The sequence below is a fragment of the Apteryx rowi genome, unplaced genomic scaffold (genome assembly GCF_003343035.1).
Source record: "Apteryx rowi isolate R43461 unplaced genomic scaffold, aptRow1 scaffold_563, whole genome shotgun sequence".
In the NCBI taxonomy this organism is placed as follows: Eukaryota; Metazoa; Chordata; class Aves; order Apterygiformes; family Apterygidae; genus Apteryx; species Apteryx rowi.
Genome location: NW_020450831.1, coordinates 60,623 through 74,887, shown reverse-complemented (window position 1 = coordinate 74,887; position 14,265 = coordinate 60,623). Strand labels below are relative to the sequence as shown.

The window sequence follows — 14,265 nt, the reverse complement described above, 5'->3', positions numbered from 1 at the left end:
GCGCGCTCAGCAACAGCCAATCGGAAGGCGCCGCCCCGAGGTCCGTGGCCACCTCCTTTTCCGCCAGGAAGACGGGAGCAGTTACCGGAAGCGACGTAACAAACCTTCCAGCGCGCCCCAACGCCAAGGCGTTTCCGAGCGTCCCCGCCAATACTGCTCCCCCGGGCCGCGCTGGCCCCCAACCTCGTTCCGCGCTGGGCTTCCCCGTCTGCACTGAGGCATCAATATTTCACCTTAGGAAGGGTCTCTCTGTCACCACGAGAGCTCGGAGCTTTAAAGAGAAACACCGAAGTCAGGGTTTTGTGTTGTCTATATGGTAACAAGCCTCTAAGTGCTTTTTGGGGTACAACAAAGCATGCCTAAATAACACAACACCAGTGCAAACCAGGTCCCCCAACATAATGATGAGAGACAGATGAATATCAAGATAAAGCTAGGGGAAGGCAATGCTGGACAATGCCACAACAACTAGGCACTAACACTACCAGTGTGATACCAGCTGGGTAATGGCAGCCCCCCTCCTGCTGCCACCCAGCGACCCACCATTCCAACCAACACTGCTTGCAGGGCCACAGCAACAGCAGGCAGCTGCACAGGTACCGGGGAGCTGCAGGGCTCCCAGCACAATCACATTAACTGGGGAGCAAAGAAAGGTTTTTACAGCTTTAGCATGCTTACCAGTAGCTTCTCCGAAAAGCTTAATGATATCATAATTCTTGCTGGGATCATGAGGCCTTTTCTGATGCGACTAACGTAAATGATTCAAATGGTGTTGTCTTTCACCATGCCAAGACCTATTAAGAGACTCCTGTTGGCTCAACAGGAGTTGAATGGAACCTTGAAAATAATAAAAGGGACCCACATAGAACTGTGCACAATGCTAGACTTTTGTATATCTTAATCATTTTCAGGCAAGGTTTAAATTGTAGTGCCAACAATCCTAGAGCCAAACTATGAACGACATAAAAATAAACATACATTACTAGTTTTCTTCTGAAAAAAAATCTCATCACTTCAGACACTTAATTAGAAAGCCATCAATTTACAACCAACACATTTATTTTACACAGCTGCCTTTTATTCCCCAGAAGTGTTCAACTGCATTTAAACTCCATTTCTATTCCTTAAAAATGCTGACATTGGCATAATCAAGGTTTATTAATCAGAACTGACATGAAATATATATATGTTTTTAACATCTTTTCTCATGGAAAGAATATTCTGGACAAAATTGAAACAATTATCATATTTTTACTCCTACTAAAGCTGATAGATATGAATCCAATTTAAGTTTAGAAAAACTTAGGTATACTTCTTTGGATGAGTTGAAGAGAAGTTACACACTTTAGTACCAGAATTATACCTGATGTTACGTGCCAGGGCCCTGTGAACACTAACAAGCCTCAACGGCCCTGACCAGCCTCACCTGGGACACCGCTCACACACCCTGTTCACGGGCCCAGGAGTCCCTTTCTGCCCAGCCTGGGGCCGCCAGGCTCTGCCCGGCCACGGGCCCCGCGGAGGCGGCCCCCAGCCCGCGGCCGACCGCCTAGACCCCAGCGGGCTGCACCTGACGCCGCTTACCCTCACAGGGCCCGGCCCATGGATTCGCTATGGCGACAAGCGGCGTTTCCGGACTTAACGCTCGCACCGCGCCGGGGCTCCAGCCACGCTGCTTTCGCACTGCGCGGGTCACTGGGCAGATCCCTCCGCGGAGCTCCCCACCCCTCCCCCCACCCCTCCGGATCCCTCCGCGCGCTCCTCAACCCTGATAAGCACCGCGGCGGTCAGAGCACACGCGCCGCCTGGGCGGGACAAGCGCAAAGGGCAGGCGAGAAGGCCAATCACGACGCGAGGCCGGCCGGCGGCGGTCCTGCCGCCCAATGAGCGCCGGGAGGGGCGTGGCCGGGGAGGAAGTGCTGAGGCGGCGGGCGTCGCGCAGGAGGGCGCCGCCATGGCTGACGAGATCAGCAAGGCGCAGGCCGCCTGCCCAGGCGGCGACACCATCTTCGGCAAGATCATCCGCAAGGAGATCCCCGCCAACATCATCTACGAGGATGAGCAGGTGCGGGCGGGCGGTGGCAGCTCTCCCCGGGGCGCGGCCGCCCCCGCTCGCGGCAGGTGGCGGTGCTGTGGGGGGGCCGGGCCCGGGCTCAGGCCCGGCCGGGTCGTGGCGGGCGCTCCCTCCCTCCCCGGCGCATCCCCGAAACGTCGCCTGTGTGCGGGTGGGGGTGGGGACGGCTCCTGGCACTGCAGCCTCTGGTCTCGGGGCGCCCTTGCACAGCCAGGCGGCAGCCGCAGGTGTTTGCCGCGTCATGCCGCTTTGGCGGAGCGCTTCTTGTGGGCTTTGCCGCTGAGGGACGGGAGCGGTCGCTTCTCGTGTGAAGTGTCGCGGTGGGATGGGAGTCCCGGAAAGCTCAGGTTGAGCACCCGCAGTCAGTCCCCTTGTGCGTCCCAGGTGTAGGTATCTAAACCGCGCGCTTCTAAATAGTGAGTGTAGCTAGCTATTTCTTCCTGTCAGAAATGCTGATGTTGACGGGCCTCAAAATAGCTTTATAGAGACTTCACAGCTCTGCCGCGCCGGGTTTTGGTTATGAACCACCAAACTGAGTTATTGAAGAATTACTTCTTTTCATATTCTTCTTAAATTCTGGAAACTACTCATCCCCCAGGCTGCAAAAGTGCCTCTGGTCTGGTGGGAAATGGGACCAGTGAAGTGGGACCACGTTAAGCATGCTTGAAAAATTTGCTGATGCACTGCAGTGCTCTAGGAACCAAATGATCCAGTTTGATTCTGAAGAAGAATGTAGATGTTAGCCGTAAGATGTTAACTTTAAATTAGTATCCAATATGATTATTATTTTTTTTAATACTAAGCATTTTGAAAATAGGGTTTATCTATAGTATAGAAAATGGGCTCTTAGTAAAAGGTGCTGTTTGCCTGATCTGTGTGCTTAATAGCACTGTTCCAAGTGATGCATTGGGTTTTTTAATGGACCACAATAGCATTGTAGCTGCCATCTGTTTGCCAGAATGTTGGAAATGTGCACTGCTTTCCAAAAAATCGTTCTTGTGGTAATGCTGTGATTACAAAAAAGTATGCTTCCTTTCTTTTGTCAAGGTGAAATATGCATTAGCTTTTTCCTCAGCTGTGCTGACTACAGCAATGTAATCTCAACAGCGTGCTTGATTGAGAAATAGACTACAAACTTTAATATGATGAGTGACTTGGGAGTAGATAATCTACTCTGACTGCCATGAATCCAGAATATTTTCTGGAAGACTAATTGTTTGCAGTATCTCACTTGATTTTAATTTAAAATATGCAGGAATTTAGAACTACTTTTAGAGTTTAGTTGATTATAGTGAGTGATCTTTGATTCATTTTGTTCACTGCACTGAAGATCTGTTTACTGTTGACAGGAAATGTTATGTACAGGGACATAAAGAAGATTAATTAATCATTAATTGATATACAGTGCAAAGGAGATGAAAAAAGTACAAAGTCTCTGTGGAATTAAGCCTTATCAGTGCTATTGCACCTGAAATAAAAATAAACAAAGCACCCTGAAACGAAGATTGGTGTTCCTGTGCATTCACAGGCTTTCTGTGATTATGCGTTTGTTCAAAACTTCTGCTCTCTGCCCCATAGAAAATGATTTGCCACTCATCTACTTCATTAAATTCTTTGATTCAGCTTAGCCATTTGTCTTCTGCCTCTATATAAACCACACAGATTAAGAAACTTGGAAAATCTGGAAAACCATTTAGGAAGTGATCAACCTAAATGAATTTTTAGCAATTGTGTGCAGACTACTTCCATTCATCCATTCTTTTTTAATCCACCCTTTCAGTTTGGGAAAAACAAGCAGTTAATCAAGACAGATTTACAACTGGGCATCATCTACATAGGGGTGGCTTAAGGGAGGGCATGTTGGAGGTATACAAGATAATTGCTAGAGTAAGTGAAGTTAGGGCTTCTCATCACCTTTACTCTTGGCAAAGGCCACAGGTGTTCTGTATAGAATTGAAAAGCAATAGAGTTGCGAGTGAATAGGAAATTCTGTTTACTGATGCACAGATAACTGAAAGCATCTAGGAAATACATATTTTGAGGAATCTAAATTATGTGTTAGAAGTATGCACTCTTACTTTGGGGCATAATTTGACCATAATTTGCACAAAGTTTTGATGTTAAGTCTTATGAGTAAGCCAGAGGTCCTCAATGGTTAGCGGTAGGAGTGGCTATGGGTGGTACAGCATGGGCATCTCTAGGCTGTGGTTGTTGCAGTAGCAATTTCTGATTCTGTGATTGGCCATTTGCATAAACAGCATGTCTCCCTTTCCCTCCCTTTTTGCCTTCTCTTCTACTTCTCTACATATTGGAAGTCTCTAATCTAAAATGCTCACCTCTCTCCTTGGCCTCATCATTTTGCATGCAGAATTGTGCTTCTGGAGGTAAATGCTTGTATTGAGATTGCTTTAATGTGACTTAGTGAATTGCTGCGTGCAGTTTCTCATTTCTAGTAATTTTGGTACTTCCATAAAATTAGTTGGGAGTTACCTTCATCCTACGGGTAGGTGTTCGTGTTAGAAAAGTGACACGCTTATCTCAATTTGGAGAGGTCTAAAGCCTTAATACGTTATTTTAAAAATTCTTTCTCTGACATACCTGGTGTTATTGAGGATAGAGTTTTAATACAGCCTCAGTCAGGTAACTCCAGGTTCTTTGAAAATGCCTTCCTACATCTGACCAAGGCAATATTCAGATGTAACTGAAAGACTGTTAGCAATTGTTTGCCATTTGGATTATTAAACAGGGCCTTAAGAAGAGGGTGAAATAAGCGTGAATGTACTTTTTATAGGAAGGAATGTATGCAGTCAGCTCTCTTAGTTGTTATGCATATAAGAAAATAATAAATCATGAAGCTAATTGACTGGTAACTTTTTCTCATTGAGAATGCTATCACCTTTTAAATAATACTCAACCCCCTCCCCAACATTCTGTGTTTATACCTGCAGTTCCCTATAAATAGGTATTTGTGCATAGCAAGTGGAGATCTTTAATAAGAAGAAAAATCAACATCTTTGCTTGCATTTGGGTTATCTGATATTCTACTTCTGTATATGTTTATTGGGCCATATTGATTTGATTAAACTATTACCTTTCTCTGAAAGCAAACTACATTTTAACTGTTTACTCTTTTTCCAGTGCCTTGCGTTCCATGATATTTCACCCCAAGCTCCAACGCATTTTCTAGTGGTTCCTAAGAAGCCAATTGTCAGATTGTCTGAAGCAGAAGACTCTGATGAATCTGTAAGTATTGTGGAAGCTTTCTGTATGCCAAACTGTGCGTGTGATTAGTTCAAAATCTACTAGACTCTTCCCCATCCCCTCTTTTCCCTTTGACACTACAAAGAGGCAAAGTAGGCTGTTTCAGCTTTTCTGACACCATAATCCTTTGCCTCTAGCTTATAACAGCAATGGAATTTTTCAGTCAAAATAGTGATATAAAGTAATGCTCATCTCTGGATGTGAATTTCTAGTGCAAAAAGCTATGTTGTGAAATATAGCCTGATAATCTGTTTTCATGGCTTATAATAAATAGTACTTATTCTAATATGGAGAATAGGGCTGGGGATTTTTGGCAGGGTGGAGGTGAAGAAAGGGTAAGTTGTTTGAGAGGTGCTGAATATTTAATTTGTAACTATAAAAATGAAGTTCAAAGATGTTGTAAACCCATGCAAGACAACATAAAGTTTTTTTTCCACCAGAATTACTTACATTGCCTGAAGAAATAATGGGGACTTTAACCCTGAGAAAAATTTAGCTTCTGTGACTCTTTTGTAGTCCATTACTGCCTAGCTCGAAAAAATTCGGTAGCTCTTTTTCCTGTCTTACGCATGATCAGTCTTTGTAGCTTTACTTGGAAAATGTCAGTTGCAGACAGACAGCAATTTGGAGAGCAATGGTTGAATTACAAGGAATTAGCTAACTAGCTTCTCTGAATGGTTCTCTACTCTCATTCCTTCCCTTCCCTCCCTTTCCCCTCTTTGTATGTTTTTTTTTCTTTTTTTTTTCTTTTTTTTTCTCTCCTCCAGCTTCTTGGGCATTTAATGATTGTTGGCAAGAAGTGTGCTGCTGACCTGGGCCTGACCAAAGGATTCCGGATGGTTGTGAATGAAGGGCCTGAGGGTGGGCAGTCTGTCTATCATGTACATCTCCATGTTCTGGGTGGTCGTCAGTTGGGCTGGCCTCCTGGCTAAGATTTTTACACCACAAGAATTACTGCATGTGTACAAACCACCACTGAATAGATTTATTACATTGCCCATCAATCTAGCCACTGTTAATGTACATTCTTTTTTGATGTGTGTCTATGAAGGGTAATAAAAGCTCTGAACAGCAGTTGCACAATAAAGATTTAGCATATGGGAATCATCTGTCTTGTGTGTCTTACTGATGGAAACAGTTCTGCAAGTTAAAATGGTGTCTCCCCTGAGCATAAGTGTGTAGAATGTTTTAATCTGCTAATAACAATGTTTATAGATACTGCTTYGCCCAATCATTTGAAACCTGAAAACTCAACTGCTTAGAGACTAATCTTTTGTGTCTTGTAGGAAGAAAACTTATAAAGTTTTTGAATGTGATATGTAAATATACATAGAACCTGTGTAGGCAGCTGTTAAAACTTAAAAACCAAAACAACAAAAAATCACCCTGTATGTGTAGCTATGAGTGTGCCAAACAAGGGCTGTGTCAGCAGAGTGCAATGTGTTGGAAGCATACAACTTGTGTTGGAGCACTTCTTTCAGTGGCTGATCAATAGGGCTTGTTTGACATCCTCCTTATCCTTTCTCACCAGAAAGATATGGTAAGAGAAAACAATAGGTCTTAATGGCAGCTGTGCTGCTTCACAGCACAATGGTATTTACTTCTGCATCCTGATTTTGGCAGAACTGAGGACTTAAAATGAAAAGTGTTAAACTTCCTCTAGGGCCCCTTGAGATGCTCAAGGAATTTATCATAGCAAGTAAGCTGCAGTGTGGTAAATATACATTTCAGAGTCCAGATTTTGTCGGGCAGACTGTCCTTCAGTCAATAGTAGTTTCTCAGTGCTGCTGAATGCAACACTGAAGTGTCTGTCTTTTCCACTGGAAAGGTAAACCAACTTTCTGCTTGAATTAACCAATTTTTAGTGCTTCTTATTGATGGAAGCCTTTACTTGGAAGCCTTTCGGCAAGTGCCTAAGAAAAGCTATCATATTTTGAGCACCACTTCTCCAGAGTGCAAATCTAACACTCAAGGCACAGAAAGAGTTGTGGCAGCATGGAGGGTGGACTGACGAAGACAGTTGCGATTTCCATTCAGATGAAAAGCTTTAAGTTTGGAAAAGGCATGTGAATTCATTCAACTTGAAACTGTTGTGAAATTCTTCTCAAGCTTCTGAACATCAGAGTTTTTACCCTAAGGCATGACTTCCACTGGAAAACTAGCTAGCACTTCTGAAGGCAACTGGGTCTGTATGTGAGGGAGGAGCAAAATGGTGGCCCTAGTGCGGTAGCCTGGAGGCTGTGCTTCTGAATGTCCTGCGTAGAAATGAACCCAACTCCTTAGAGGCGCAGCATCCCTGAGCAGGCAGCCGAACGTATATCTTAAGAATGAGGCATCACCAGCAGACGCAATGGGGCTGCAGGAATGTTTTATGGCGGGGAAACTTGTTATCAGACCAAGCCCTTGACAGGTACTCAACCATAGGAGGTAAAGGGTCTGAGCTGACACAGTGCTGGTGGCTGCAGCTGATTAGCTGTATGCACCCAAATGTGGGAAGGGTTATGTGATGTGGGTACTGATTTGACTTCTCTGACCTCTACTCTTATGTATGTGCCTTATACCACCATGGGTATTTGTGAATTAATGCATGATTGATAATGAAATTAATTGCATCACAGCTGGATCCTCCATGATACAACAAACAAGGTATGTGGAAGCAAAGTGACAATCAAAGCTTTTGTTGCTTTACTTGGTTTCTAACTTGCAGAGATGCATGTTTCAGGGAAGCTGAGGGTGTTTCTGAGTCAGGGTAGAACTGTAAAACTGTTGCAAAGGTTCACATCCATGAGTCGAGCTTGCTAACCACTTTAGTTGTGTTTCAGTTTCAGATTTGTGTTTAACAGTATCTTGAAAAATAAAGACTGAAGCTCAATTAGTAAAGAGAGGAGTGCTGAACTTAAGACACCTGTCAAACAATTGTGAACCTAATGTGGGGAAAATGCAATTACGGGAGAATTTTCTTTCACTAATCTATGACTCTGGGAGACCACTGAGCCTTCAGGAGATGGGAGAACTGAGAGGTAGTTGCCCTCTTCAACTCTTAAAAGGACTGATCAGTTTGTTGCTAATAAGCTCCTAAAAGGCAGACTTCAGCTTCCCTGACATCCATCCCCTTCTGCTTAAATTACAGTCTCTTACCTCTGTTGCAGGTCAGCTAGATAATCAGCTTTGGTACAGCTCCTCTGTCTCCTAACTTAGGGACAGGTATAGAAGAGAAGTATATGAACTACATCACAGGGAGACTGCAGACTTCCATATTTCTTTATACATGTATACATGTAAGAAAAGAAGGAGGGAGATAGAGATTGGAAAGCAGGGTGATCCTATATTGCCCTTCAACACTTCATTACTGAGGGGTCTGAGACAGTTGCTGCAAGGTATCTTCATCTCTTCTGATTTCCTCAAGTAATCAGATTAATTAGGTGATGAGAGCATGTAAGCAACCTAAGGATTTCACTGTTGTTTAATCTTCCTGGGGAGAAGATGGAATTGGTTTACCTGAAGTAGATGAAAACTTAACATACACTGTCTCCCTGAAACTGCATTGGTGCAGTCTGTTTACTGAATGATTGAGCTAGGTAACCTCTATTCTGTCTATGTAAATTCCCTGAGGTATCTGGAAGATGTTCTTACTTCTTGGGGTTTTTTGGGGGGAAGCAATAGGAATTTTGATGAAGCTATGTATGGCTTATACATTTGGAGAGACTGGGTTACTACCACAAGTTTTAAAAGTTTGCGTAGCATCTGCTTGAATTTGCAGATGGCATCACTATTACTTTGCTCCAAACCAGAGTCAGAGTCAATAAATGCTTATTAAACAGTGATCCATGGAAAAAGAGCTTGGTATAGAAAATTATTGGTACAGAAAACTCTTCTTGCCCAGATGAATCAGGTATTCATTTTTGTGTGTTTTCTTCCTTTTTAAGGATTAGAAAAATGGGGTAATTAAGGGGTGTGCCTACATTAGTGTTTTAGTTTGGATCAGGAGTACTTTTTTAAAGTGAATCTTCAGGCTGTGTTTTCATTTGTGTTTTTGGAGTGGTTTTGGACTGTGGATTGGATTCCTTTTGAATGAACTGGAAGATGCATGCCAGGACAGATCTAATATATTCCAGCCACAGATAGGCATTTGGTCTATGGGACCAGACTAGAGCTCTTCAGAAGAATCCAAAACAAAATGCTGAAATGTATGTAGTGTGGGTGTTAGATCCTCAGATTAGCTTTACCAACAGATCCTTCTTGGTCTGTGCTATTCGCTAATGTAATAGTCATAGTCAAGGTAACATCCACAGGGATAATGAGAAAGGTAGGAACAACAGGCAGAGCTGCGCAGAAAGTCTTGTATGAAACAACTGAATCTGCAAACTGGAGAGAATGAACTTGGACCACTTTAAAGGACCTAAGTTCAGCTCATAGAGCATCCCAGAACATTGAGCAAATCTAGGGAGTGAAACGTCAGGTTAGGTTTATTTTGTCCAGCTTTGAGTAACTGTTACACTAACAGAGCAGTGGGAGGGAGTGCCTCTCCTCCAAGCCAGAGACTGTTCAAGTTCTGGGACTTAAAAGTACCACAGAGCCCCAGAGAGCCATCTGATGAGTGGCCAAGAGAGAGAGCTAGGCTAGACACTTGACCTTTATGCCTGTTTTGAAAATGTCAGTCACTGACTGAGTTTGAACGAACACCTCTTAGGTATGAGATTTTACATTCTTTTAGGTATTAAGCAGTCCAGACGTGTTTGTGAGCCAAGCTGACCACACATACACACACAGTTCTTGAAACTTCCATGTCAATAACTGCTCCAGTTCTGGATTGGCTCGAGTTGTCTCACATTTTTCTTTGTGCTATTTTTTATTTTCTTGTATGTTGGAACTTGTTTCTGTGAACCAGACTGAATTTCTCTCAAGAGCGCTGTGTTAATCTTTCTTTTATCTGATTATGGCTGTATTTGCAGGGATTTAAATACAGAGTTCTCTTTTTATTCTGTCCATTTCTTCTCCAGTTATCAGGAAAAAAACAGCAGTGACAATTTTCTTTAGCTTTTAACAGACAGAAAATGTCTGTAATAAACTTGGCAGAATTGTAATCTTGTTTTATTGTTATTTTCAGTTATGATTTTCTGTCTTCTTGCAAAGCTATAATATTGTTGTATTCTAGACAGTTCATAGCTGAGCCTGAAGAAACTGGGGAAGAATTAAATCCGAGGCTGATAGTGTTGCTTTTGAAGCCACATGCCTGTCTTTTTTGGGGGACAAATTTGGCCACCTGGTATATGCCCCTGTTCATCAGGAAGGAGTTAAAGTCCATATCCTCTTTTCAACTGTGATGTGTTGCACCTGGGCTAGCTATAGGGCTGCCAGGAGGAAGGAACTTGGATCTAAGCTTAAAGCACAGGCTGCTCTGTGTGTAGAAGTTAAAGGGTGTTGGTGATTTAAAGAATGATAGTGAACACGACTTTTCCTAGACAGGAAACACTAGGAAAACAGGTGATACTAGTGAAGCTTTTTCTAGATAGGATATTTGGGGATTCAGTCACTTTGAAGGGGAAACTTCAAGAGGACAGGTCATCTTTCTGAAGAAGAGGCCTTTGTGAGAAATAGGATCTAAAGGTTCCAGAAGAAAGATTGCCCCTTCTCAACTGGCAGTAAAAGTGGAAAAAGAACTGAAAATCCTGCATGCAGAGGGGAAGAAAAGTAAGCCTGTTGGATACTCTGTTGGAAACCCAGTGACAGCTATAAAGAAGTTATCAAGTAGATGTGAACTTGGTTAACCTGGTCTTGCTAAACTTGATTAAAACAGCCTTACAAGAGGCATTGCCTTGTAGCTGAGGATGTGAAGGGTAAAGGGACGAGAAGTGAGGCTGGATCTGTAGTTCCTGACTCCTTTGTCAGGAAGGATTAGGACTGAATTGTAATGACTGAATTTGACTGAAACTCATGTACCAATCAGTCTTTTAACTCAAATATGAGTAGCAAGGGAGACTCAAAGCTGAGAATAACCGTACTCCGAAGCGATGGACTGTTTTTATTTTGTCATAGTGGTAGCTGTGTATCTGTCAAGCTTTGTCAATTTAAAGAGTTTGTTACTGTGAAGAAGGTACTGAATTCTTTAGAAAATTGCTAAAACATTGCCTCGATGGTGGATATTGGCTGAAAGGGGGAAACTAGATGTGAGGAGCCACACTGTGCTTTCTCATAGTGGGGGCAGGGGAGAGCACTCTGCCTTGCTTGTGGCTTATGTTCTGTGTAAATCTCTTCTGGGCCCTGGAGTTGTATTCTCTTGCAAAGCAAGAACAGTTTTGTCAGCTCATTGGTAAAAAGTATGGCTCTGCTACAGGTACTGCTGTTCTTGCTACTCCAAGAGCAGCCAGTCTCTAAATGCTGTTTTACGTAGGCCAGGAGGCATGGTCATTGTTTGAGATCACCAGCAGCTGGCACCTATTCACACTGAAACAGCTGGTTGGAGCCCCAGTATTCTGGTCTCTTACAAGGTCATCTACCCTTGTGGGGTTGAGATAATGCTAGTTCTCCCTATGCCTTTATTTAGTTTTATAGTAAGGCATAGACTTTGGGTTTGGATGGGATGACAATGCCAGAAGCTTTGTTTCAGGGAAGAGGTGAGAGTTTGTGTGGAAAAGGAGGAGGAAGGTGGTACGGAAGGAGGGGAGTTTAAACTGAATGTGGTGATGCTGCAGTGAAAATCCATGCTTTTTATGTTATGCGAGGGGAGGAGGATGAAGAATATTTTCATGGTAGGCCCCTTCTCCTGGGAGGAACTTGCATATTCCCAGCGCGGTTCTCTCTGGGTCCTTCACTCAGCTCATATGTTGAAGTCTGGAGATGAAGTTATAAGTCCCAGAGAACGGGTCCTCTTTGCAATTCAACCCTGTGTTGGGTGGTGGGGGGGGAGGTCTGTCATATGACACAGTGCAACTCAGGGGAGGCTCAGCGCCTTGTTTTACATCAGAGCTCATCTGTACCTTGCCATAACTCTTTTGTACTCTTACACAGGACGGAGGCTCCAATGAGCTCTGCTGACAAACTTAACATCACACTGCTTATGTAAGTCTTCCTTCCTTCAGTCTATCATTTGGAACACGTCATGTGATTATTACTGAAAATGTTCTTTTTTTCTTTACAACAATTTCTGCAAAAGGACTTAACTTAATTCTTAATCCAAAACTTTACCCCATAAATTGCTTCCAAATCTCAATCTAGTGAAAACATTTGCTTTTCTGCTTGATGGAATTAATCAGCTTATCGTCTCCTTTTTTGTACTTAGAAGAACCTTATTTGGTTCTTAATATTGTGGGGTTTTTTCCATTATCGTTTAACAGCTCAGCAGTGTCCACAAAATTGCTTCAGCTTTTATTCACAGTAGAGCAAACAACATGAATTTACTTTTCCAGCTGTGACATAAACATTCATGTTTGGAATTAAAAGATGTGAAGTTAGTGGGAGACATGGTCCAGTTCACTTTTTACTCTGAGGCACTTCTCTAGTCTGCATTTCATTTTCCCTGGAGACTGCAGTTATCACTAAGTCATGAGCTAGCCTAGAGGCTTCTCTGTTACTTTCCCTCAAACAGAATGAATTTCACCTTCATGGGCAAACAAGATGCATCATGACTGTGGTCCAGTGGTTAGGACACTTATTTTTATCCATAACATTCAGTGGAGCTTAGCTTAGAGAACTGGGGAAAGTATTATAGTCCTGGTCCCAGAAGAGATAATAAACACCAACATCGGTGTCAGGCTGATGTGGCTGTTTTTCAGAGGAAGCGGAGAAGAACAGCAGGGTAGAATTATGTTCCTATACTTTAGAGTCAACTCTTGTGTCCTGTAGTAAAGCCTATGGGGTATGATACGCTGACTACTTTAAATGCAGGGTATAAGATGTGAGGGTAGAAACTTGGTATTGATTAGAACATCTGGTTGGGGGACGGTGAGTTGAGCAAAAGTCAGCAATGTGCCCTTGCAGCAGTGTAGGCCAAGTGCACCCTGGGCAGCATTAGCAGCAACATCATCAGTGGATTGCGGGAGTCGTTAATCCACTCTGTGCAGCATTTATGAGATTGCATCAGGAGTGCTGAGCTCCCCAGCACAAGAAAGATGTGGATGTGCTGGGTCAAGCCCAGCACAGGGCCACTAAGATGAAGGCTGGAGCTTATGACATACAAAGAGAGCTGGAGAGAGCTGGGCTCATTCAGCCTGAAGGAGGGAAGGCTTGCTGAGGCTTTCTAATTTGTGTTACCAGCTGCTGAAGGGAAGGTTATAGAGGACATGGACTCTTCTTGGAGGTGCATGGTGAAAGGGTGAGAAGTGAAGGACAGAAGTTGCAGCAGGAGAAATTCTGAATAGATACAAGGAAGACTGTGGCATCTCCATCCTTGGACATACTCACAGCTTGACTAGACAAGGCTCTGAGCAATGTGAATCTAACTTGAAAGCTGGCTCTTGTTTGAGTGGGAAGATGCACCAGACAACCTCCAAAGGTCCCTGCCAACCCAAATTATTCTATGGTTGTATTAACAGCAGCATGAGCAGCTTCAGACAAGAATTAAAATGAAGTGATGCAAAGAAGAAAGCCCATATTAGATAGTCTGTATTTTAAACAGAACTGCAGAGCTGAAATAAAAAGCATGTGAAAGAGAAAACTCAGTAGTATTTGAAGCCCTGTGATCTTGAAAGTATGAATTCTATGCTTGTATATATGATTTATATAACAATATTTTATTCCTTTTCTTTTCTGAGAGTAGGAGAAATGCTGTATTCAGTTAATCTGTTCATTGTTAGCCACAATTAATTAGAAATCACTTGTTGGAAACTATTAATCAGAATATGGAACACACTTCTTTCAGCTACTGAAGGAAAAGAAATGGAACAAAAGAAACTCAAAGCTGTTATGAACAGAGACTAAGTCTTCTGTCTTGA

The 14,265-nt window shown here is 43.0% G+C and overlaps 2 protein-coding genes across 4 annotated transcripts in view; one reads left to right on the top strand and one right to left on the bottom strand.

Annotated features, from left to right (window-relative positions):
* The window catches only part of LYRM7 (LYR motif containing 7), a 31,228-nt gene extending 29,497 nt beyond the window's left edge, over positions 1 to 1,731 (bottom strand). The window contains exons 1-3 of one of the 3 annotated variants that reach the window (XM_026081955.1): positions 1,585 to 1,731; positions 679 to 837; positions 105 to 271 (exon numbers count right to left, since the gene is read on the bottom strand). The gene's annotated coding sequence lies outside the window, so the exon portion shown is untranslated. The remainder of the gene's footprint in view (positions 1 to 104; positions 272 to 678; positions 838 to 1,584) is intronic. The other 2 variants (XM_026081957.1, XM_026081956.1) reach the window with 2 other exon arrangements.
* A 164-nt stretch (positions 1,732 to 1,895) lies between these two features.
* On the top strand, positions 1,896 to 6,442 carry HINT1 (histidine triad nucleotide binding protein 1). The gene is made up of 3 exons (XM_026081964.1): positions 1,896 to 2,065; positions 5,213 to 5,317; positions 6,103 to 6,442. Exons 1-3 carry the CDS (start codon positions 1,955 to 1,957, stop codon positions 6,265 to 6,267), a joined length of 381 nt encoding a protein of 126 aa, XP_025937749.1. The 5' UTR covers positions 1,896 to 1,954; the 3' UTR covers positions 6,268 to 6,442.
* The last annotated feature ends 7,823 nt before the right edge of the window (positions 6,443 to 14,265 follow it).

Coding starts and splice junctions, on each gene's coding strand:
- HINT1 (XM_026081964.1), top strand. CDS start 1,955: ATGGCTGACGAGATCAGCAAGGCGCAGGCCGCCTGCCCAGGCGGCGAC. Junction 2,066..5,212: donor TCATCTACGAGGATGAGCAG/GTGCGGGCGGGC, acceptor CTCTTTTTCCAG/TGCCTTGCGTTCCATGATAT. Junction 5,318..6,102: donor CAGAAGACTCTGATGAATCT/GTAAGTATTGTG, acceptor TCTCTCCTCCAG/CTTCTTGGGCATTTAATGAT.